The 26,321-nt window shown below is 41.0% G+C and overlaps 2 protein-coding genes across 3 annotated transcripts in view; both read left to right on the top strand.

Moving 5' to 3' along the window:
- cpt1a2b (carnitine palmitoyltransferase 1A2b) overlaps positions 1 to 12,951 on the top strand; it is a 44,185-nt gene extending 31,234 nt beyond the window's left edge. Inside the window, 6 exon segments of the mRNA XM_080009364.1 lie at positions 5,471 to 5,635; positions 5,761 to 5,889; positions 6,738 to 6,893; positions 9,296 to 9,409; positions 10,074 to 10,166; positions 10,395 to 12,951. Coding sequence (XP_079865490.1) covers positions 5,471 to 5,635; positions 5,761 to 5,889; positions 6,738 to 6,893; positions 9,296 to 9,409; positions 10,074 to 10,166; positions 10,395 to 10,511 — 774 coding nt within the window. The 3' untranslated portion in view covers positions 10,512 to 12,951.
- Positions 12,952 to 14,510: 1,559 nt separating this feature from the next.
- LOC307237142 (uncharacterized protein) overlaps positions 14,511 to 26,321 on the top strand; it is a 28,676-nt gene continuing 16,865 nt past the window's right edge. For both annotated transcript variants that reach the window (XM_080009791.1, XM_080009792.1), the window contains exons 1-2: positions 14,511 to 14,648; positions 20,474 to 20,540. In XM_080009791.1, coding sequence (XP_079865917.1) covers positions 20,502 to 20,540 — 39 coding nt within the window. In that variant the 5' untranslated portion in view covers positions 14,511 to 14,648; positions 20,474 to 20,501. The remainder of the gene's footprint in view (positions 14,649 to 20,473; positions 20,541 to 26,321) is intronic.

Below are 26,321 nucleotides of genomic sequence, written 5' to 3'. Positions count from 1 at the left end.
ATATATATGATCAAAACAAGTGAATTATTAAGTAGGTAAGTAGTTTACTCTCATCCTTCTGATTTAAGCATTACTCCTATGGCTTTGGCCCAGTTTCAGAGTTCCTCTTTGGCCCCAGCCAGGAGTAAGTCATCCGTGTTCAGCTGCCAGAGTTCTGTGTCAAAAACGCAAACACAGCTAAGAGACTGTCCCTCACCATCTTGGAGAGACGGAGCTGGGTAACAGTTTGTCTCCTGGCCTCAGCACCGTACAGTGGGCCAGACTAGTCCTCCATCTAACGGGTTAGATCTCCAGCCTGCCAGGTATAACACCTTGTCTCCCTGTGAGAATTGTCTTAACTGACACCCCCTGTCGTACAGGTGGCGCTGACGTTCCTGGGCGCGGGAGCAAGTTCTCCCGTGATTCCTGCCCTAACGCTTGTAGTTTTGATCTCAGGTCCAGTATATACTGAACCTTGTTTTTACTGGTGCTGGGACCTTCCTGCCAGTTTTCCTAAACCAGGTCGAGCACCCCACGTGGTCTCTTGCCAAACAGTAGCTCAAAAGGGCCTCCGGCCCCACGAACAACAGGGGGTTCAGCCATGTATTTATTTGTTTGCATAGTCCACAAGGACTAATACAAATCAATAGCCCCGAGCCCTGCTGTCTAATGGCCCCATGAGATCCATAGCGATTCTCTCGACTAAGGAGCGGGGCCTCAATGGCGCTCTGGGACTAGCCAGTGGACTAGCCTGGGACTAGCACTTGGGACATGCTGGGCCTGCAGGAACTGCGGGTCAGCGTTGGCATATGGGAGGGAGCGGAGGTGCAGGGGTTGGCCCTCTAGTGTTCTCCCGACCCTTTCAATCACCGCCCTCCGGACGACAGCGCTGCTCGGGGGGTAGGGCATGCGCCACCAGCTGGGCTTCACCCTTAAAGAGGGGAACGGGCCGCCACGCCCGCTCCCGGTCCGAACATCTCGCCCATCTGTTCAAAACTGGCAAGTATCACCTTGGGATCGTCCTCCTCCGTTATCTTCTGTAGCAGGGGGACGGGGGGGCCCGGCAGTCGTTCCTTGTCCTGTCCGGTGCGCTCCCGGAGGAGGACCTGGATGCCTTGCTGGCTCTCCCAGAAAGCCTCCTGGTCCTGCCGTTTTTTGGAACTGTAGGGCTTGCCGCTCCTACATTGTGGAGAGGGTCGCCACCATCTATTCCAGGGGGGAAAGGCATCTGGGATTCTGCCTTGAGCTGCTCCAACTTGTTCAGGCGCCACTTGTGGAGGTGTGTTCTGGCCCAGGGCAAGGGGATTAGCGAGGGGGGGCAGGCGAAGGCAAAACAGCACTGGTTGGCGTGTATTTATTATTTTAACACAGATTTAAACAAAAAGGTGGCTCGTGGGCCAAAGGCTAAATCATATGGTCGCTGGCAAACAGTGGGAGAGCCCGGAGCGTCTGCACCTGTGCCGGCTGCCGCCATAATGTGGCAGGTTTGTTGCGCATAGCGCCCGTGTTGCGGGGTCTGATCCCGTCTCCAAACCCCACGCACCTTTCTTACTGCGGGGAAAAACAGTCTCTTCCTGGTCCGAGAACACCCCCTACCTTTGAGGCAAGAAAGCCCCATGTGTGCCAACAGCAGTTTTGGCACCGTGAGAATGAAAGTGAGATTTTATTGCGAGAGAGAAAAATAGAACAGCCGGTTGAAATATCTACTTTTTGTAAATGGTATTTTACAAAATAAAATACCATACCAATGGACAACAACGGAGAGTTGTGCGTGACACAGCATGGGCTGCACAAGTTTTTTTTTTTATTCATGTAGAAAACAAAGGAAAACAAATAAATGTAAAATAAAATGTTTGTTTTTCTAGTTGGCACGGGCTACATTTTTGTGGGACAGTGCATCACCACTACGCACTGTCCCACAAAAATGGTACAGTATCTTAGTTGTGTTTTGCATTATTATTTTTTTTATATTCCATACAAGCAGGTAACTAATGTAAATAAAGCTAATCAAGTTCAAGTCAAGTTTATTTATACAGGTACTCCCTTAATGACGGAGTTCCGTTCCTACAACCAGGTCGTTAAGTGAATTGGTTGATAAGCGAGGACCTGTTTTATTTCACGGTAAGGGGGCGTGGCCATTGCAAACGCTAGTGTAGTGAATACTGACAGATAAGATCTAAACCAGGAAAGTGCCAACCTTCTTGTGTATTGTGCCAATAGTAATGATCAACACAGACGAAAAAGTATAAAAATCAGTAATAGTGAGTAATAGTGCTACTGATGAGGTGTCTGTGTCCATTGCTGGTAAAAGATCTAAAATAAAAACACACAGGAACATCATAGCATCATAACTGAGTATATACTGTAACTAGGTTAATAAGGCATCATAAATATGTTAGGTCAGTCTTAAAATGACAAAAACACAACATTCACACTCAAAAGAACTATGGGGTATCTTTGGGGTCCCTGCTCTGTTTCTCTATCCACCAAGGGGCCCTTGGGCGGAAAATGGTTGAAGACCCCTGGAGTAAGAGATACAAAGAGGGCAAAGTCTTTCAGTATTCATTTTTATGTAGTTAAACTAACTGTGTTGCTGAGGTGGTACAGGAAATGCAGAGGCATGTAAAGGAAGGAGAATTCAGCAAGGGATGAAGCGAAGAGAGAAAAACAAAAAAATAATAATAATAATAAAAAAAATACCCCAAGTGAATCAGTAATAAACCATTGTGTCAACAGAGATAAGTGGGCGATGGAATGACTGGCTTTCCGTCCGCATCTAAGCAGTTAAAGATGACACTATGCCAGAAGGCCTGCTAACGTGTAGCAGGGGTGGAAAGCAGACGTAATGACTCACTCCATCGCAGTTGACATGTGACAAACGATACGGAAATGGGGCTGAATATTAGCAACTTTGTGGTTTGTGTGAGGGTGAGCGTGGCTGCACTTAAGCCATGGTTTTCATCCACAGCTGCAATGATGCTCCTATCCCTTTGTCCGCCAAAAGACACTTTATCAATCCCTGGAGGGAAATGAAGGTGTTGCAGCAACAATAAACAAATAAGAAAATGATATAGTAAAAAAACAATATATACACATCTATATGCACAAGTTAACATGAAGTAGCACTATGCTAATTTGTGAATACTGAGCCCAATATGGGCGCTGGGCAGTTCGTCTACAGTAAGTACAAGTTTGTTTTGTGGCTTTACTAATTAAAGTAGAGTAGTAACTGTCGTCAAAATATAGAATCCAGAAATTACAATAGTCAAAATATGGAATTTAAACGGTGTAAGTGCAGTTTACCGTGTTCTGAAAGTGAAACGGAGAGGGGGGGAGAGAGGGCCAGAGGCTCTCACTCTCACTTCCACACTACAGTCCCGTACAGAGACTTGGAGGGGCAGGTGCTTAAAAAAAAAAAAAAAGAAAAGGCACATGGACCCTTAACTCCGGTTCTAGGCATTTTGCCGCTCTTGGCAAACGGAGCAGCACAGCGGAGCCACTGTGTGCACAAGGAATTCCTCATGAATATATCTTGCCCACACAATCTGCTACCTCGACACCCATTCGTTTAAAACAAATAAAAATGAAAAGAAGTGTGCCTGATAAGTGGGGTCCATCACCCTCCGTCCCCGCTCGTAGCTGCCTTTCTATATGCAAATCTTGTGGTTAAATTATTAAAATTAGCAATATCAAATATAATCTCATAGAGAAAGATTGAGATCTATTTTGTTTCCTTAGTTTCTCGTTTCTATGGAAAATGATGAACGAAAACCTAACTCAGAGAATTGGCGTGGAGTTTTTGTTTCTCCTCCCGACAGTGGTGCGCGCAGGCTCCCGTGCCTGTTTTTTTTAGTTTTTATTTTAGATCTATTTATTTTTGTTTGTTTCCTACATGTATGACTGATAAACTCATATCGCCCATCGCTGCCCATAATAGCGCATAATCTAGAGAATTTCAAGCTGTTAATCCCAAACTTGTTGTTGCCATGACGGTAAAATCCAAGACTCATTGAAATAACAAAACAATTTGATCTTGATCCTTTATGGTCTCAATTGATGACCCCAAATCAGATTTAGAATGTAAAAGAATGTATTTTGCTTTGCTTCAATTTCCTTTCAATTAAATGTTGTGTATCTACTTTAATTCGCTTATTTGTATATGAAATGGGCTCTACGTACAGTATAAATATTATTGAAATTCAAGATTTTTATTATACTCGTAATGTTTGGGCTAAAAGTGTCAAACAGGATGATCGCTCTACAAACGGACACGATTGATGTGTCGTTAGAACCAGGATGTCGCAAACATGTCTTAGTTCAAGTTTCGTCCCAATCAATCCACATATGGAGCAGAAATTTGTCAAACACCGATTCAATTTGACCAAAATCTCATACTTCAACACTCAGTGTTCGAAAACTTAAGACAAATTGGACACTTTGTGACATCATCATCCAACGTACTTTAAATGTGTGGATTATGGTTTTAAATGTTAATTTGCGTTTTTTGGAAAGGAAGACATTGTATTCCAATATAACTGTGTTAGATGCGCGTTGGGTACTCCTTAACTTGCCGGATTCGCGACAGTTGTAAGATAGAAAATCGGCGAGTCCATGATGAGTTTCATATTCTCGGAACGAATCGGAAAATTTGTATGCTGAAAATTGTAAATAGTCACAGAAAGACGTCAACCGCTTTCCGGTGTCATACAATTGTAGCCTATCGGAGAACTTGGCCATTAAAAAACACTGATCCACAGAAACTCGTGACCACGTCGAGTCCACTCCAACTGTGGGAATGAGTGATGCGAAAACTAGAAGCCATGAAATTGTAATTAGTCACAGAAAGACGCCAACACTTTTCCGACCTATCTGAAATTGAATCCACGGAAAGGCATCACCACTAAAATTACATAACTTCACTTCGCTGCTTAAGCTTCTGTAAATACGTCATTATTGACCCAGACGACGCTAAACGTCAACTTCCGTCACTGTGACTACTACAGACAATAAGGGAAGTTATAATAATGACAAGGATCGGTTTAAAGGCAAAAATAGATGGTTGTTATAACAAAAAATCATCAAAAAGTGATGAGCCCTACCATAACAAGTCAAATTCCAAATTAATGTTAATGTTCAATAAATGTTGTCTGTATTGCAATATAGACAAGTCATCTATTTAACTTATTTTCAATTTTACATAGTTAGGAAAAAATACAATAAAGTACAAATTAAAACTAACATTTATTACCTATGTTTCTCAGGCTCTATCCGTGTAGTTTCATGTCCGTATAGTTTCACAATTCCGTGTAGCTCCATGTATCACTACGGAAAATCTTCAAAACGTAATTCATCACTTACACGACTAAAATGGACCCTGTGTATTGCTGCATGCATCTATATTTATTATTGTTATTATTGCAAATGATGTGACCATGGTAGAGCAGCATTGATCTCACTCACTTGTTATCCTCATTTCTTACTTCTCTCTCAGGTTCAGGAGCAGGTGGCCACCTCTCTGGCCGTGGCACGGGTGCTGGCGGACGACGTGGATTGTCACGTCTTTCCTTTTAGGGACTTTGGGAAGGGGCGCATCAAGAAGCTGCGCATCAGCCCTGACGCCTTCATCCAGCTCAGCCTGCAGCTCGCATACTACCGGGTAAGATGCACAACAGTGGTCACCCTGAAATTTGTATTATTTTAATTTCATTATATAAATTGATCCAGATTGATGCTCTTGATTACGCTGTCCTTGTTGCGTCAAACTCTTCCCTCATCCCCCAGGACCGCGGTGGCTTCTGTCTCACCTACGAGGCGTCCATGACGCGTCTGTTCCGGGAGGGCCGGACGGAGACGGTTCGCTCCTGCTCCAACGAGAGCTGTGCCTTTGTCAAGGCCCTGGAGAGTGGAGAGGTACAGTACTGGAAGTGACTGGATTATACTATTACAGTATATTGTATTGCATGGTTACTTTATTCATCAAATGACAGTGTCTCACATCAAAGCAGCTCACATCAAAATAGACAATAACAATAATAATAATAATAATAATAAAACAATATAAATATAACAAAAATTTAACAAAGAAAATGGCAATATATGAAAAAACGTGAAAATATACAATCAAACCTAACAGTTAACTGTACATGATAGAAATATGGCAGTATACTCCAAATCAAATGATAAACAACAAAAATATCCAAAGAAAAAAGCTTGAAATAAACGTGACTGAACCAGAAAGATAAACCTAAAGAGAAGAAGAAAATGGTAATTGACAATAAACCCTAATGATAAGTATTAAATTCAAAAATGTAAACTGAATGTTGGCAATAAACTTCCAAAATGAACAGTAAACGTACACCTTTGTATCAACAGATTCACATTTTATAAGTTGTGCAGGTTTTATGGGGCATTAGGTGAACATAGCTCACTCAAATGTTTCACTTTGTTTCGAAAGTGCATTTAGAACAATTCTTGAAATCAAAATGTATTTTGAGTTGAGTCGTTTCAGCTTATCGGGTGTCAGCCTATTCAATACATCTTAGACCACTCCGCCGAATCCAAAATATAATGGGAATGCTCACTGACCTGAAAACATTTAGTTGGGGTTTTGTATTCTTCCTTTGACTCATAAGCTTCCTAATGTCAATGCCTGTTGTAACCTACTGCCAGTCGGACAATTTGTGTATTTTTTTTTCCCCCCTGGGGTATCTGTGTTTGTGCTATCACATAAGTCTGGTCACTTTGGTTGTGTTCGACAGGGGGCGGAACAGTGCCGCCGGCTGTTCAGACAGGCGTCTGAGAAGCACCAGAACCTTTACCGGCTGGCCATGACAGGGGCCGGAATTGACCGGCATCTCTTCTGCCTGTACGTTGTCTCCAAATACCTGGGGGTGGACTCGCCCTTCCTCAAAGAGGTAAGCTTGTTTTGGGCTGGGGCCAATATAAAGCTGAACCCTGTGTGGCCAAAAAGGCCTTGGAATTGATTGTTACTTCCATTACAATTTCCTCTTGTCGAGTCCTGTAAGGGAAATCTAAACTGAATTGAAGGAAATCTGCCACCACCCTGATAACATGGTGTGTATGAGTGTTTTAGCTGCAGCTGCAGTTGAAAAAAGTTGAAAACAATTGTTAACTAACCATTCAGACGCGTCCTGCTGCTTTCAGTGTTTGAACTTCTGCAGGAGCCTCTCCTTTGCTCTGGATCAAACGTGTACGGTTGAACTCCTGCGTTTCTGTTGACAGTATGGCGTTTAATTCGTCTCACAACCCGCGCACATAAACACCCGTTTGCGCGTGATACGAGTACACAGAACAGTATACAGCCGTACAACCATATCAGTTGTTTTCATGGGGGGTAAACGCTCACCGTAACCATGGTATTAAGGAGGCACGGCCGGAAAGCCACAACCAGTTCCGAGCATGGGGAGCAGCAGCAGTTCATTTGCATTTTCTGCAAAACTTAGGCAAATGCATGTTTCCGAGACCTCAGAGACCTGTATATTAACTTGCTGAAAGGGAGTATAATTGGTGACCTTTAAGTGAGTGGGCCTTAACTTACTGATATTACTCATCTTATTGAGAGAGTGGGCAGGTACACTGAAGTTGACGCTATGCAGGGATGTGCTTTGCGGCCATTATAGTGTTTTTGTCTTTGCATTCATTTCATTATAAACACGCGTGTCTCTAGGTGTCTTAAATTTAGTTTCCATAATATTAGGCCTTAAAAGTAATTCATTTATAATTTAACAATTTCTTCATTAAATCTTAAATTCAAAAAAGCCATTAACAGATTTTTTTTTTCCATTTACTTAGTTTTGGCAAAATTAGTGAAGTTCTTCTGCATCAGAGTCAACATTTCAGATGTTATAAACCTTAAGCCCCCCGCTGAGCCGAATACTTTCCTATTCTAGATGAGCTCGGCTCACATTATACTTACCTTCATACCTACTTCTATAGTAGAAATACAAAATAACCTTGTACCTACCTGTCGGAAGTTATTTGGAAAAAAGTAATGGTTACATTTATTACAGTTCCTAATGGCATATCTCACTGTATGACCGGAAGGATCAGTTCGTAGAACCATCTAGTTCATAACCTGTGTAACACTTACCTCTGCACTGTACCAAATACATAGTTCTTAACCTTCATACTTACCTGCGCTTACCTACTTTGTTGAATTTAAGACATTATTAATTTAGTCTTAAATGAGAGAGACGATGTGAGCGCACTAAGCAAGAGTTTGAGAGGGCATATGAGTATTGCACCTTATTACGGATAATAGCAAACATGCAAATACATTTATTGTGCATAGAATAGATTTTTGTTTCCTCAAATAATTTATGCGCTTGCAAAACATTTTTCTGTGCTCACAATCTACAATGCCACATAAAGGGTGTTAAAGCAGCACTATGTAACTTTTGGGATTTGGTGCCCCTACAGTTTCTGATTGCAATTGCACTTTTACGCCATTGTCATAAAACAAGGCCCGGTGTCCGAAAATTATTTATACCGTATCAGTCACATTTCAATAAGACCCTGGAGAGGCTGGTCCTTGTGCATCTCCGCACCCTGGGGAGATCATCAATCGACCCACTCTAGTTTGCCTACCAGCCTGGCATCGGGATGGACGACGCCGTCATCTTCTTGCTACATCGAGTTCTCTCTCACCTGGAGAAACCTGGGAGCACTGTGAGGATTATGTTCTTTGGTTTCTCAAGTGCTTTCAACACCATTCAGCCTGTGCTTCTGAGGGACAAGCTGCAGTACACAGGAGTGGACCATCACCTGTCTTCCTGGATCCTGGACATTCTCACGGACCGGCCACAGTACGTGAGGTCTCAGAACTGTGAGTCTGACATGGTCATCTGCAGCACGGGGGCCCCGCGAGGAACGGTCTTGGCACCTTCCCTCTTCACCCTCTACACTGCAGATTTTTCATGTACAGCTCAACCAGCTGTCACCTGCAGAAGTTCTCTGATGACTCTGCAATCGTTGGCCTCATCACAGATGAGGACGACAGGGAGTGCAGAGAACTCACTCTGGACTTTGTGGACTGGTGCCAGCGGAACTGCCTCCAGATTAACGCGGGGAAAACCAGGTGCAGACATGCCCTGTTGAAACGGCACAACTCGTCTGTTCCTTTGATTTTGGAACCCCTCCCAAAATCTCAACCCTACCCACATCCCCCGAGGCAAAGCCGAAGGAACCGCTGTGGCGCTATGGCTCCTATCGTACCTCATCATAGTCATCATACTCATCATCGTACCCTCCTCACACTTTTCATGTCTTTGTATCTCATTCATCCCTCTTTGGTCAGGTGCTGTCAGAGCCGTGGCGTCTCTCCACCAGCCAAACTCCAGTTCAGCAGATGGAACTTTTTGACCTAAAGAACCACCCTGAGTTCATATCCCTGGGCGGGGGTTTTGGACCTGTGAGAGACACACACACACACACACACACACACACACACACACACACACACACACACACACACACACACACACACACACACACACACACACACACACACACACACACACACACACGTACACGTGCCGGAGCCCCACATTGGGCGCCACTGTGGCAGTTTCACCACCACATGCTACCCAAGTGGCATGTCCGGGGACCTCCGGCACAGAGACACAGACGACGGGGGGGTTGTTAACACCAGTTTATTGCAGAGATGAGGCTAGGTGGAATGAGCCAGGGCCAGATGGAACATGTCATGACAGGGCTCCTTTGTAAGACAAACCAAACATGAAGAAAACTCCCTGCCTCGAGTCAGACCAAAAAAGTTGAAATATACAATAATCCTCACTGTCATATATACAATATAGTGTATATATGACAGAACACTTTGCATGAACAAGTACATAACTTTTTTTTTTGTTAAAAATAAAGGGAAATTGACTCATTTAAAATTAAGAATTTAACATTTATTTTACATTTTGAAGGCTTGAAGCACCGTGTATGAACCATGGCCTGCCATCAAATGAGGAATGACGTCAGGGTGCAGGATAAACTACTGCGACGACAATGACGACGACGACTAAACAATTGATTAATTAACAAGACCATTTCTGATCTCATGGCAGGTCGCAGACGATGGCTACGGAGTCTCCTACATCATAGTAGGCGAAGATATGATCAACTTCCATGTGTCTTCAAAACACTCCTGCAGTGAGACGGTAAGTTCAGTCAGGCACTTGGAGTCAATTTTACTCACTTCAGTCATTTAATGCACTTCGGAGTCGAATGGACCTTTCTGATATTTCATCCTTTTGAAAACAAGGTTCGTAGTTGAAGTGATCAACTCAGTGAACCATTTCAAGGTCCACTAACCTCCATAATTACAATTATTTACAGTCCCTCTCCCTCTTGCTCCCCGTCTCTTCTCTACCCGCCCTCCCCTCTAGGACTCCCATCGGTTCGGGGCTCAGATTTGCCGGGCTCTCCAGGATATCCTGGCTCTTCTCGCTGCTTCCTCTTCCTCCAAAAGCCAGGCCCAGCCACATTCCAAGAAGACGCTCTGAACACGGGTGGCCATTTTTCACATTCCCAGCCAAGACATGAGGATGTAAAATTACTGTGCACCCACCACCCTCAAACCATAACCCCATCTCAACGCAACACTTTGTCAGACATACAGTACACTGAGTGAAAAAATATTATGACCGCAATTTTAATGGCATGCTTATCTGGGTTTTCTACATGTCCTTACTGGTTTATTTCACATCATCATGATGCATCACCGTAGGCAAGATGGGTCGGTTATTGTGGGCTCCTGTCTTCACTGCAGAGGCTGGTTGCAACGGTATCGCCATTTGAAATGTGGTCTGTGTGGCAGAGTTTTAATTGGGGGCTTGATACTATTGTATGGTTTCTCCTTCCTTCAGCACAAATCCATTTTTCCAAGATTGGGCTCAATCCCAAACTATCTTGGTGATGGGGGTTGATGAGTTCGGCCGTCTCCTAATCATCGCTGTCAGGGGCTTCATTTATGGCATCCGTTTCTGTGGCCATCTTAAAGTCAAATGGTAATTTTGGGGACCAGCCGTCTAAAAAAAAAATAATAATAATAAAAAATTTCAAAAAATGTTATACGCAGATAATTAACATGAATCTACATCTATTGAGGAAAGTCATGATCTTTGGAGGAAAGCCCATATTTAAGGCGACAATGACATCCAGATTACAATCTATCTCTTGATAGACCTTGTATCTTCCTATTTCGCCGAATAAGATTAATCAATCCAATCCTTGAGTTTACACGCAGATTTTTTAACAAAAGAACCCTGAGTTGCATGTATGTGTATACAGGTCATGGTAAGGAATAAAGGAGATGAGGAAGGGAAGACCAGGTGCAAATTTTTATATATATATATGTATACTCCTGAATGTCACGTTTTAGTTTTTTTCTTATTTTTGCCATGTTCAAAAAGTTCTAAATCCAAGTATGTGGGATGGTTGTCAATAGATTTGGTTTAAAAACATCCAGTTATTGAGTCACTCTGCAAGGAAGCTGGTGGGGGGTTTGGCATTCTGCCCTTAAATCCCTGGAAGTATGTTCTCAGCCACCAGCATCCAGGCTAGTTCTCTAACCGTCTGAATATTTGGGGTTTTTTTGAACAACAGCCCCCTCATGGGTCTGATAAGGTTGGTTGCCTTTGGAGTCAGACCGTGATCTGGCAAGATAAGCTTGGAATGGTGAACAACTGTTCCCCGCGGTCTCTCTGTGTGTTGGTGTAACCTTTCACCATCTTGAGGCGCTTCCAAGACTACCTTCCCCCGATCCGTCATTCATCACAGGTGCTGTTGACTGAACTGACTCTCCTACGAAGAAGACGGAAATGATGCGCGGCACAAGTTGTTACTTGCAATCATGACATATTTAGTGTTTTGATGGTCATGGAGGAAACATGGCTTTTGTCTTGTATGTCTACAGGAGAGGCCTTTTCTCGGTGTCTCTGCTGACAGTTACTGCTTAACAGGAGTTTAGAGTCCACATCTTGCCAAGCGTCTGTGCTTCGTCTCAAGGTGTTTTGTTTAGTGCATCTTTGTCAATGCAATTCAAAAATCAATGCAAATCCTTCTGGGGAGCTGTGTAACACTGGCTCTGTAACTGTTTTTTCTAACAGGAATGTATTGCTCGAGAGCCTATTTCTGTATATTGATATAAATCCCGTTGAGCAGCGATGTAGTAGTAACAACAAAAGGTGGCTGAACCAAGTCTTACTAAACACAATATTACAGTAATAGTACCGTAATATAACAGTTTGAAATAAATGAATGAATATGTGTACCTTATAACCTCCGGATCTCACTGTGGCTTCTTTATCTAAACTCAGGTTTGACAATTATTGGGGGGGTGATTGTTTCCCAAGCTGTCCACCGGAGGCACTGCTTCATTCGTGCAACCTTTTTCTACCTCTTTTCCCTTTTCCCTTTGTTTTCCCACAACACATCTCTCCTCTAAGCCCCGACTCTCCGGCCTCTGTAGCAGTCGGCTAAAGCGCACCAATTGGTGAGATTAAGATTAACCCATCAATCCACCGTGCCTCGTTCTTACTCCACTGTGTACTTAAGATAAACAAGGACGTTTGAAATGTGACCAAGTACGAGGGAATGAGCACTTTGGGAGACAAAGCCCCCCCCCCCCCCCCCCCCATCTCACTTGCAACTACAGTAATAACGCAGGAGCTTTGTTTTTAGGTGCCTACAGTTTGAGATGTAGATGTTTTGTTTTCACTTGTGCAGCCTCTTGTCTTTCCTTAGCTTTGGGTCTGGTGCTTAAACGTACCGGACAGATATGTGAGTAGATGTTTTGATGGCCCGGTGGAATTTATTTAATATCCCAGGATTACTGCTTTTACACACCACGTGATTTTTGTCAATGTGCAGTTTTAAGATCTTTTTTTTTAATGCTTATTTAACTGTAAATGAGTGGACTGTGTGAATAAAAGGCCTCTTACTAATGGTTACAGTCATGGGTTATAATAAAATAAAATGTTTCAAAATCTATTGTGTCAGTGGTTGATTGGTTGGTGGAACTTTGTAAAATGACTGTTAAAGGCATTAATAATTACAATGTTGTCGACCTTTGCACATGCGCAGCTGGCAACAATCCAAATAGAATAAATAAATTATGCATTTAAATAATTGAGGCACCAATAAAACCACTCAGTGACCAGATTTCTCAGAGCAAAGTACCGAAGAAGAAAATCTGATGAATCCATAGTAAATAAACCTTTATAAATGACTGTATTAGAATAGGATTGTACTATTGACAGGGATATATTTTAGTGTTAAAAATATCGTCCAATTATTGTTAAATTTCGCCAAATAAAAACGCAAGTGCACGGAACTTACAAATCCTATCTCGACCGCAGGAATGCCGACGCAGACATATTTTGATTATTGACAAATCATTTCTTGAGACAACTGGAAAAATTCTAAAGGAGCATTTGTAGGATGTCATTTATTCAACTCTTGGTGATTATTGTAGATCAACATCTACAGATCTTTACAGAAGAGATAAGTCTTGGTGGAAAGTGTCTTGATGGAAAGTGCCTGATCATTGCCTAAAAGTTAAAATTTAACATTAACATTGGATAACAAAGATAACATTGGAAATTAAAACGATAGTTGGAAGACGTAATGGGATAGTTTTATATCATTCTCTTAATATTTCTAAGTGCAAAGTACTCATTCATATACATTGTTAACCTTGGATGATCCTGTCATTTAACTAGTGGGGGAAAGTAATTAACCATTGCTTTGCTAGTCACAATATTAATCTAACAAGGACCCTCAACCCACACCTTAGAAAATAGCAACACAACCTGTCCGTGAGTTGGAATAATGCACCAAAACTCCCCATTAGAGTGGACCAGCAAAGTTGAAAGAGGGAATAAATAGGGTTTAACATGAGTTTAGCTGACTTTCTGTATTCAGGGGTTCGTACCTGAATAGCGAGTTGTCATTCTCACCGTGTTCTTCGCTCATTAATCAGCTAACCCAATCATTCTGGAACCTTTTTTTCGACGTTTATTGAACTGTTCACGTTGGTCTGTGTGCACAAACGTTACGCAATAGTAATACTATTGGGTACTAATAGTAACAGTATTTGGTTATAATAGCATTAAAATGTTTATTAATCTACAATGTGTCTGCGAGTGATTGTTGGGCGGACATTCTATATTACTATCATGAGTTTTTGGTCGAAACTAAACAGTTTTTACGGGGCTTTCTTTTCTTTTCTTTTCTTTTACGTGACGTCATCGGCCGGCGAACGACCACCACGTCGTCGCCGTCGCGCGCACCTACCCGGTTCTCCCGTGCACGCGCGCAGGACTTGTGGCGTCACTCCCCTCGGACGTTGGCGCTGCTCCGCGGTGAAGTGTTGCAGTTGGGCGGCGGTGGGCGCGTCTCGGGAGGCAGAGAAAGGGGGAGCTGGGTGCGGGCTGCGGATGTTACTGGCTGCGAAAGCTAGAAAGTGAAAGTGAATCTCGAAGGACAATGGTGGTGGGTCGGGAGCCGCATGGTTAATCGTATACTGACGTACACATACACAGCATGGGACGTGGCCCGTACTGTGCAATCTACATTTAGTGGTGTATTCAAACTGGGAACCATTACTACATTCAATAAACAGCTTGAAGAGCCGAAAGGTAATGTTTGTTTGGTGGCATTAGTTTGATAAATGAAAACCTTCCACCCCCACCCCGAGATTTACGTCTTATTTGTATTTGTGAACTTAACGGGTTTTAAGTGGTAGATCTTCGTGTTTTCTCAGTATCACCTGCAAATGCAATTCTCCCTCAGCTGGCTGTTGTTTTTTATTTTTTCTATTTTATTAAATCTTAAAATTAAATGTACAACAATAAAGGCATGTGAAACTTATTGCGGTGTATAACTTAGAATTCACAAGTACGATTTAAGATTTAAAACAATATACTCAACGTGGATATAATTACTACTACTACTACTACTACTACTACTACTACTAATTATAATAATACAGAAACGAGACATGAAAATGGGGTCGTATTAAATTGTAAGCTGAGAATAACGAAGATAATTTAATGCATTCCTGAATGAAGGATTTAGAGAAAATTTATTAAATGTTAATCAACAATTCCACCCTCTTGTCCTCTATTTTTACTCCAAATGTAATACTCCCTAAAATAAGTTCAGAAGTTTTTTTGTACGAAGCAAATCACATGAAGAACTCGTTCCTATCATTTTATTATGACATTTTTTATCTTTGTATTTGTTTTTTTTGTATTTACAATTAGAAAAAAGAGTTGAATAGTCCTACAGAAATGATATTAGAATATATTTTTTTATATATTTATATAGTATATTTTTTTTAATATAGAATATATATATTTTTTACTTCAATAAAAGTACAAATGCCCTGACACATAATTACTGCCGTTAAGGCTGGCAACCAATTCGACCAACTTGAAGCGTTACTGTCGAGCACTGCTAAGTATATAGGTACTTGCTCTTAAATGTACTTAGAATATTTAAAGTACACATACTTGTCATAGCAGATCACGCAGATCCTCATGACACTTTACAATAGAATAGTATCGGTGAAGAGTAAATGGTATATATTTGCTTTCGATGAAAGTCTCTGAAACTGAATATACTTCAGTATAAGTACAGACACCGGAAAAATTTACTTAAGCAATGTAAAGAAGTATTTACTTTTCAACACTGCACCACCGAGATTGCAGCAATGCAGCACCTCTTTGAGAAGTCAGGATCACTTGTTGAATTGGTAATCTGTAAGATTTTTATATTTTTTTTAATCCCAAATTTGATACTTTATTTAGCTGCCACATTATAAGAAACAGCCATTCCATGTACAGGACAGCAAGACTCAAATGTTCTCAGAGAAAAAGGGTGTTATGTTTTTGAGGAATAAAACATAAAAATAAGTCAAATATATTTTATAAAATATAACCACTACTACAATAAATATTTGAGAAACAGTAATGGGGATATTATAACCAAGCTTGTAGAGCCATGTATTTATTTTATTGTATCTTTAAAAATGAAAAAGTGGTTTGCGCACTTCTGTGCCAGTTACTGTATAGTCAACTTGTTTCCTGTTGTGAAGTAACTCTGAAATGAGATCAGACTGCTGTCCGATCCACTCTGACATTAATGATTGCCACTCTGCTTCACTTTCTTCTAAAATACATGAATCTAAACAATTTACTACCGGTTCGGACTCAAGCTATCAGTACCCCGCAAAGCCATGCACCTAGAACAATAAAAATGGCTTTATTAAACGTCAGGTCACTAACTAACAAGTCATTTTTAGTTAATGAGTTTATACAGTAAGTACCCATAACCTGGATTTCTCTCTACTGACTGAGACCTGGCTGGATAGAAATGGCACAGTCGCACTCATTAAGACAGCACCTCCTAATTTCAAATTCATCCAGACCACTAGAGCTGATAAGAGAGGCGGTGGATTAACTGCCCTCTTCTCTGACCTGCAAGGAAATCCTCCTCGGAGAATTCACGTCTTTTGAACACCTTGCTATATCTATAAACTGTAGTGCCCGGATTTTAATCACCGCTGTCTATCGGCCACCAAAATCTAAATGTCACTTTCTTGACGAATTCTCTGAGCTACTGTCCAAGGTCTCCACTGATTATGATTTTATAATTATCTCAGGTGATTTTAATATTCATGTTGACAATCAAACAGATCCGGATTCTCAACACTTCATAAGTCTATTGGAGGCATTTGATCTCACTCAGCATGTTTCTGGACCCACCCACAATAAGGGGCATACTCTGGACTTAGTCATATCAAAAGGACTAAATATCACTGTACCCTATGTCATGGATGTTGCTATTTCAGATCACTGTTGCATTTTCTTTGACGTATCTGCTCTTCCTGTACAACAGAGGGCTACCCAAACAAGTAAAAAACGTATCATTAACAATAATACCATTGTAACCTTATACCTGATACCAACTGTTCATGGCATCATCAACTGAGGACCCTGTGAACTGCTTCAACTCCAAAATACAAAATGTCATTGATAAGACTGCACCTATTAAAACTAAAAACAAAAAGCCTCCTGGAGAAATGGAGTAGTAATTAGGCAGCTTCAGAGAGAGTGTTGCCAGGCAGAACGAAAATGGAGAAAATAAAACTTCAGGTTCATCAGGAAATTTACAAGGATTGACTCAATCAATACAATATAGAAATTTAGCAGGCCAGAAAATCTTTCTTCTCTAAAATCATTAATGAAAACCTCAGCAATAGTAAAGTGCTCATCTCCACTGTTGATCGACTTACTAATCCACCATCTACAACCCCGTCAGAGATGCTCTCCACTGAAAAATGTGAGGAGTTCGCTACATTCTTCATTAACAAAATTATAGCTACCAGACAGAATATTAGTGCCTCAACATCCAGAAATGAACCTACCCTCCAGTTCTCCAGTAATATGACTGCTGCCATGTCTCACTTCATGGCCTTAGACATAAAAAGACTGGATGATATTGTTGGTCAGCTCAGGTCCTCCACCTGCTGCCTGGACCCCCCCCTAACCACATTTTTTAAAACAGTTTTTAACTGCCGAGCACATGAGGTATTAGAAATTTTAAACGGCTCTCTTCAATCAGGTATATTCCCTGCAGCATTTATAACAGCTGTCATTAAACCACTCCTGAAGAAGAGCAATCTCGATGCAACAGTTATTGCCAACTACAGGCCCATTTCCAACCATTTCAAACCTACCTACAGGACAGGCAGTTCTTTGTGTCCATTGGAGATTTTGTGTCAAACAAAGTGGATATAATATGTGGAGTGCCCCAAGGTTCAATTCTGGGCCCAATATTGTTTAACCTCTATATGCTCCCACTTGCACATATTGTAAAGAAATACAAAATAAATTACCATAATTATGCAGATGATTCACAACTGTACATATCCCTATCATTTGATGACCTACTCCCCATGCACTCCCTTACTCAGTGTATTAATGAAATGAATGCATGGATGTCACAGAACCTTTTACAACTGAACAAAGACAAAACAGAAATACTCATCTTTGGTGCAAAGGCTCAAAGACATCAAATTGCAGCTCATCTTAGTTCTCTATCCCTGGAGAGCTAGAATGAAGCCAAAAATCTGGGTGTAATCATAGATGGCGATCTACATTTTAAGAGCCATATCAATCACATCATCAACTTTCTACCATCTAAAAAACAATTCAAAATTTAGAGGCTTTCTGTCAAAAGCAGACTCTGGAAAAATGAATCTATGCATTCATAACGAGTAGATTGGACTACTGTAATGGCCCACTCACCGACCTCTGGATATCAGCTGTGCAGCAGCTACAATTAATCCAAAATGCGGCTGCACGCATTCTCACTGGAACAAAAAAGTTAGAACACATCACACCTGTTCTTAGATCTCTACATTGGCTCCTTGTCTAAACTAGAATTGATTTTACGATTCTGCTACTTTATATAAAGCTACAAATGGCCTTGCATCTCATTATATATAAGAAATGCTAATAACACACGAACCAGCAAGAACTCTCCGGTGCACAGGCAGTGGTCTTTTAACTATCCCTCGTACCAACGCGAAAGCAGGGGAGGCTGCTTCTGTATCTATGCCCCAAGAAAATGGAACACCCCACCAAGGGACCTGAGAGAGGCCCCCACACTGAAGTCTATGACTGGTGTGTGCGTGTGTGTGTGTGTGTGTGTGTGTGTGTGTGTGTGTGTGTGTGTGTGTGTGTGTGTGTGTGTGTGTGTGTGTGTGTGCGTCTGAGTTTCTGCTGTTGTTGTTGTTGCTGTTTTTATTGTTGCTGCCTGTGTCCTCTGTTTCTGTTGTGAGAGGATCATAAGAAGGGTGTGTTTTCGGAGAGAGAGTCAAAAGGGTCTCCCGAATTGTGAATGAAAACTTGACCCCTAATTTAGGGACACTAATTAAAGCACCGTGACTGGATTGAGAATGAATAATGAATTACTTAATGAATTCCGTTTCCCAACTTGACCTTTATCTAGAACATTATACCTAAACCTAACCATCTCTGACCTCATACCTTAACTTAACCATTTCGAACATTATACCTAAACATAACCATCTCTAAACTTATACCTAAACATAACCATCTCTAAACTTATACCTAAAGTTAACCATCTCTAACCTTATACCTTAACTTAAGCATCTTTAACCCTATACCTCAACTTAACCATCTCTAACATCTCGAACCTGAGTGACTTTTCCGGTTCCGATGAGAGCTACCACTTCCGGTTACGGTGACATCTTTGCGAGTGCGTTATTGTTGTTGTTGTTGTTGTTGTTGCTGCTGGTGTTGATGTTGCTGCTGCTGCTGTTTAACTTGACCATCTCGAACATTATACCAAAACATATCCATCTCTAACCTTATACCTTAACTTAAACACCTCTAACCTTATAGCTCAACTTAACCATCTCTAACATCTCTAACCTGTATGCCTTTTCCGGTTCCGGTGAGAGCTACCACTTCCGGTTCCGGTGACGTCTTTGCGTGCGCATTGCTGTTGTCGTTTTTGTTGTTGTTGCTGCTGCTTTTGTTGTTTCAGGGGCATTCTTTTGTAATGACCAGCTGAGAACTACATTCTCTCTTTCTTTTTTGTATTTCTTTGTAAAGCGCATTGTGTTGCCCTGGTATGAAATGCGCTTTATAAATAAAGTGTGACTGGACTTGATTTTCTGTGTTTAAAAACATTTATGTCTTTATTCTAACAGTTGTAAATGCCAAACAGAATTTAGATAAACAGTATGTGTATATGGGAATGTTTCCAACAAATAATGTTAGTCATTCAGATAATTCCGGATGTTATGAGTTTTGTCCTTATTCAACTAATGTTAACCAGTCTAACACTATAGTGAATGTTAAACAATTTTGGTGTTAATAATAATTCTGCAATACAAAAGGAGGAAAACAAAATCCAGATGACATGTTAGGGTGGTCATGAGCTTTTCATTTTAGAGGAAGACAATTGTATTTTTTGTTCATTTTAAGCCACTATAATAGTGCTAGCCTATTACAGCGTAATTATACACATCTGCCTTGTGAAGAAGAGCCATTTATGGCTTTGAACCCACCTAATTCACACTTTATTCCTTGCAACTTCAACTTCCTTGAAATATTGGCTAAAAATTCACCTGCAATGTGCATGGAAACATATGATGGAAGAATACAATGATTTTGCAAAGTCATCATTGGACGGTTATGTCATATTAATGACTGCGCTTTTACATATTGAGAATGAACAATAAGTTTGACTGGTGGACTCCACCTACACGCTTCTCAGAGAACCATGGGGCGTGTCAAGCCATTTCACGGAGAGGCCGCCACTTACAGAAAGACTAACCACGTGTGTTGTAATAGAGGGCCAGATTGGCCAGCCTCATCCAGTTCTCTTAATACATCAGTGTCTCTGCCTCTCTCTCTCTTCGAAGTGTAAATCTCGATGGTTGCCGTGCAAGCATGACTCCATGGAAGATCTCTTCACGCCTCTGTCTTCTGGTAAGTCAAGATCTGCTTCTGTAGGGTGGCGTGCCCTCTCATGATATTTGCTTTTATTTTAAATCTGCAGTTCTCAGAAATGGTTGACCTGAGCGGCATGTGGTTGCAAGATGTAGAAGTTATGAAGTAATCGTTTACGGTATGTAGTTGTGGCGGACAAAGGGGCCTGGTCAAGCACCGGCTACGGACGACAGCACGGTTCCCTTTTTCCACGGCCACCAAGCTGCCTCGAATCGGCCAAATCAGCGCCCTCTAATAGAGCCACAGTTATGAGGATCTATTATAATATGGTGGATATTAGTCCTCTCGGGCTCAGGAGGAATGGCGTTCCACTCCTAGGCTGCTCACGAGCCCATGCGCCCACCTTCTCTGTAAGACAAACAAAACATGAATGAAAACTCGCTGCCTCCAGTCAGCTTGGTGGCCACGGGAAAAGGGAACCATGCTGTCTCCCGCAGCCGGTGCTTGACCACACCCATTAGTCCGCCACAATAGTATTTTTCTTAAAGCTATACAGATACAGATTTTTGAGGAGAATCACACCCCTTGTCAAGCATTTCTAATTATCTATCAGTTTTTGCATCGGCAAGCCATGGATACTGCTAGGCTAGTAGGCTATTAGTGTGAAAACTACTCAAAGTACCAAGAAAATAAAACAGAAGGAATACATTATTTTGTGGACACCGGTGGCCAACCCGCAGCTTTTCTGTTCTCATCATAATTATTATTGATTTCATTTTTTATCAAAAAAAATGTTCATGCTGGTGGTAGCATTTATATCATTTTAAACAAACTGCCTATATGAGAGTCTATTGCGCCGAATAGTGATGCGAGACTCGCAAATTATTTGTTCACCGTTCATTGAATCGCTCATTGCAACTCGGTAACTGCAGTCACGCAGGCTGAACTAGACTTGAATCTCGAACGAAAAGACCGGACAATCACCAGTCGTCACTCACACATCAATGCAATGATAAGACCTGAACCGATCTTAAACGAGATCCATGGGTCACGACTCGTAAGTGATGAGTCACGATTCGTGAGTCATGAGGCGAGACTCACTGCTCCCTGTGACCCTAACCCCAACCCAAGAGAACCCCAGCCTGTGTGAATTTCACTCACAGCTGAGAGCTCTCTAAAAACAGTATTTTTAGAAACTTTTAATCACTAGAGCAGATAATGAAACAAAATGTTCACAGATGTATCTGGTTTCAAAAGATTCCTTTATCACCACCTGACAGCAGCAATGGCGCAACATGACATTTTGTCCTTTGTTTGTACTCACTAACTGTAGATGCTACTGTAAGTGGTAGCAGAGTGCTTGAATACTGACAACATGAGGAGGAGCATACTGTACACCAGGGGTATTCAATTTTAAATCAAAGAGGTCCAGTTAGAGAAAATTTCCCCAAGCAAAGGTCCGGAACATCATAATGTCCAACTTGCTTTAGGTTTCAGTGCCATATTGCAGTAGCCTGGTAGTTGTATCAACATCTGTATCAAGTCAACAACTGACTCTCAAATCACAAAGTACAATAATTCAATAATATTTCAACAATATTTATTATCAGTTTTTCCATTGAACTGGAGGGATTATAAATAATAAGTACACTAATAATTAAATATTTTAATTTAAATTAAAACAAGGGCTGCATTTAAAAATAAAATACATAACAGAGCTTTTCAAAGATGTGCATTTTAAAATATTTGCTTAATTAAAAAAAGTGCAGCTTGAGTTTACCTTTCCCTTCTTCTTTTGTTAACCCTATTTTACATCTTAACTAATCTAACTGAGTTACTAACTTATCTAAAAATTTCAAAATAGACAATCCTAACAACTGAACAGCTTTGACACTTCTCTTTCTTTCCCTTATACTCCGCCACTTTCTCTTGTTCAGTGAGAAAAGTGAGCTTTAGCTTGTCCTGCCAGGATTTTAAATCTGGGCTGGAATGGTGTCATGGCCATTCCTATGCACGTCTAGGGGCTCATGAGTGATCCCGGAATGGTATTTGGTTTTAACAATGTTCATTGTGGAAAAAGCTGCCTCACAGCTGTATGTGGGGGGGATGTGGGGATGGTAGCTCAGGAGGTAGAGCTGGTTGTCTAGTAATCTAAAGGTCGCTGGTCCGATCCCAGGATCCCGATGGCTGCGTCCATCGGTGTTTGAATAATTGTAAGTCGCTTTGGATAAAAGTGTCTGCTAAAATGAAATGTGAAATGTAAATTTGGAGCTGAACATGGTCAATATGTACAGGGCTACTGCACTGTACATATTGACCCAGGGCTACTGCGCTGTACAGTGGCAGAAAGTGGCAGGGTCAGTTCCTCCAAAATGCTCTTTCAGGGCCACATTTGATTGGAGATCAACTGGTTGCATTTGGAGATTTGCTGGGGAATGGGTTCCAAATTTCCAGGGTCAAATTGTCCAAGGCTGAAGCTGTCCAAACATTTGCTGAAGTTTACAATCAGCTTGCCAAAAAGTCTACACTCTCTCACCCTGAACCTGTTCCTGCATTGCTGGGAAGTGTGCACGGTCCCCCTTAAACAACTAAAGTTTCCTCTGGAAAGAGTGAACCGCTGTCATCAGGTCACAAACTGAATTGTCCTTGCACTGTAGCTTAAAATTCAGTTCATCAGGTGCGAAGTGATATCAACCAAAAAAGCCACAATATCTATCTTCTAATCATCTTCTAAAAAGAGAGAAAATGGTGTTGCCTTTTGGCTCTTCAGCTGTGCCAAGAAAGCTGCGATTTCCCTTCGGATTGATCAAAAGCGTTCCAACACCTTGCCTTTGCTGAGCAATCTGACATTGTTGTGCAGCAGAAGGTCATTAGCATTTGCATCCACTTCATTCTCCATCATTCTCCTTGTGTTCATCACTTCAGCATACTTGTCTGACAGGGTGGAGCACAGGACCGATGGATGAATAATGCAATGATAAGAGATGCACTCAGGATTGTTCTCTTTCATTCTTGCCACGGCTCCTTTCTCTCTCCCTACCATGGCACGGGCTCCAACTGTGGTTATTGAAACCACCTGTTTTGGCTCTATTCCGCTGTTCACTCGCATCTCTTTTATGGCCAGGTAGATGTTCTCTCCTCTTGTACTGGTCTGAAGGTGTGTAACACCTAACAGGTCTTCACAGAACTCGCTCTTCTCCTTGTTGAAGAACCTTCCATAAACTAAGAGCTGAGCATCGTCAGACACTTCAGTGGACTCATCTACAGCTAAGCCTACACATGGAGCCTTATGAATTGCTTGATCCAGAGAGGAAAACAACGACAAATAAATAAATAATAAATTGCTTGATCCAGTTGTGCCAGGACATCCTGGGTTAACATTTCAGCTTTCTTTGTGGCTGGTGACACAGGTATTTGCTTTATTTGTTCACAAAACTCTTCTTTTGGTTTTCCCTCAAATAAGGTTTCAACTACCGCAGTCATGCACTCCTTGACAAGCTCTCGGTCAGTAAATGTTTTTTTATGCTGACCCAAAATCCAAGCAACTTTAAAGGAACATGCGTTGTTGCGTAGTTGTGCGTAGTGCGTAGTTGTGCTTCACGTTGCTGCTTATAATAATTGCCAGGGTCTCGGAACATATGAGGCATACTGGTTTTGAACTGCCCGTGGGAAGAATGAACATGTAAGAATCTTGTCTCTGTTCTCTCTCTTTTTAGAGCACGCCATGTGAAATGACTTCTCTCTGACTAAGTTCTCTCACTGTGTGACTCTACTCTCTCCTCTCATCTCTCAACTGTGTGACAGTGAGATGCTAACCTTACAATCTATGCTGCAGATAATCCTCTATCCCATTCGCATTTGTATGATTTTATTATTTTTATTATTCTAATGTAGTCACATTTTTAATCCTCAAATTATCACCTGGGGAGGGGTTACGCACTGCGAAGCTACAGCTTCACACTTTCACCTCCTTAATGGAGAAGTTCCCTATGGAGTAGGGCTGCACAATTAATCGTATATTAATCGTGATGTTGATATTGCCGTCCACAGTTAATTGATCATGGCCGGGGACAATTTATTTTTTAATTTGTCCGCTATCTGCGCCGTCTCAGTGTCGAATTCACAAAATATATTGTGCTAATGATATACTAATGCAAACACACCCATAAAACTTTGCAGCTGAGTGCAATTTACCCTTGTATTTATCTGATTGCAATTATTCACGTGTGGCAAAGTAATTAATCCGTGCACTAGAGGGAGCCCACACACACACGCAGGTTCCATGGACATGGGACACTCATGGGACATGGGAGTGGAAGGCTTTTTTGTTTTGTTCAATTAGGAAAAGGTAAATGCATCCAAAATAATAAAAACACTGTTTTTCTTCTTGTTTCATTTGGAGAAACGGGAAACGGACACTCGAGCAGTGATGTGAATTGTATTTTTCATTTATGCCACTGCTCTACACTTGGTTGTTTTACAAATTATCAGTCTTAAATAAATATAAAACTTAAAATAATGCACGTGTAATTACATGAACTTCTTGTTTGGGGCTTTTTTAAAATTTGGTGCCATGTGGTGGCATTCTTTTTTTTTTTAATAAAATGTAATTTATATACAGCCTTAAGAAGACTGAATTCATGTGAAGAAAGTCCTATTTTGATTCATAGCTTTGTACATTTGAGTTTATTTATAGGTTTATAAAGTATGTGATTATTGTCAAGGCAGTTTTCCATTGATTTACAAAGTGCAATAAAATAATTGTGTTCCCCAAAATGGATGAATAATTGTGATAAATAATCGTGATCACGATATTGAGCAAAAATAATTGGGACTATCAATTTATCCTTAATCGTGCAGCCCTACTACGGAGTCCCGGACGCAATAACCCTGAGCCAATGTTATTAAATCAGTGTGATGATTTTCAAGCTGTCCCTCTGCCACCCGTTCTTTATTTTATGAATAATAGTTATTATTTTATTTATTCATTAATTTTTATCTTTATCTTATCTTATTTATTTATACATTTTTATTTATTTATATTTATTTGAACATAAAAAAAAAATATATATATAAATAACAATGTCCGTGGCTGCCTTTTTAAAGTCTGTGTGTCTGTGATTGATGCGACAACACCGCAGCATCATGCTCCGTTTAACATTATTATCTTATCATTAATGTCACAATCCAAATCATATCCATAAGCAGCAAAGTTTTGGTGAGCAGGTATATGAGAACGAAGAGGCGGGTGCAGAGTAGGGTGCAGATTATTTTTATGACATATTTAAGTAAGTAAGTTAAATCGCCTTAATATTGTCTTTTTTTTAATCACACATTTTTTTCTGTGAAGCTCCTTTTGACTTTAATTTCATATACTACTGTATATTGTCACTTTCAAGATAATCTTGAAAATAAACTATATATAACCAAACACACACTGCAAACACATTACGTTTCATATTTAAGACTTGTGCATCAATTTTTACAGAAACACACTGAGTCAATATTGACTTGCGACAGTATTTTATTTCGATCAACAGTAGGCTACAGCTTCTTGTTTTCAAGAATGAAGATGTAGAGCTGCTTTCACACATGCACTTCAACCCTGAAATGGTCCGGACATTACCCGGAGGAGCTGTAGGTTCACACGTGTCCGCACATGTCCGAATCAGTTAGACCAGACATTATCTGGACTTTACCCAGCCAGTACCCGAGTACAAAGTCTGTGTAATGTCCGATTGAGTGGTATGTGTGAACAGAGCAGCTAATTGTCCGGCTAATTGTCCATCAACACATGTCGTGTGTTGATGACATCTGTTA

Source organism: Zeus faber (assembly GCF_960531495.2).
Source record: "Zeus faber genome assembly, chromosome: 11".
Classification (NCBI taxonomy): Eukaryota; Metazoa; Chordata; class Actinopteri; order Zeiformes; family Zeidae; genus Zeus; species Zeus faber.
The sequence above is the reverse complement of the archived record's forward strand: the minus strand, read 5'-3'. Positions and strand labels throughout refer to the sequence as shown.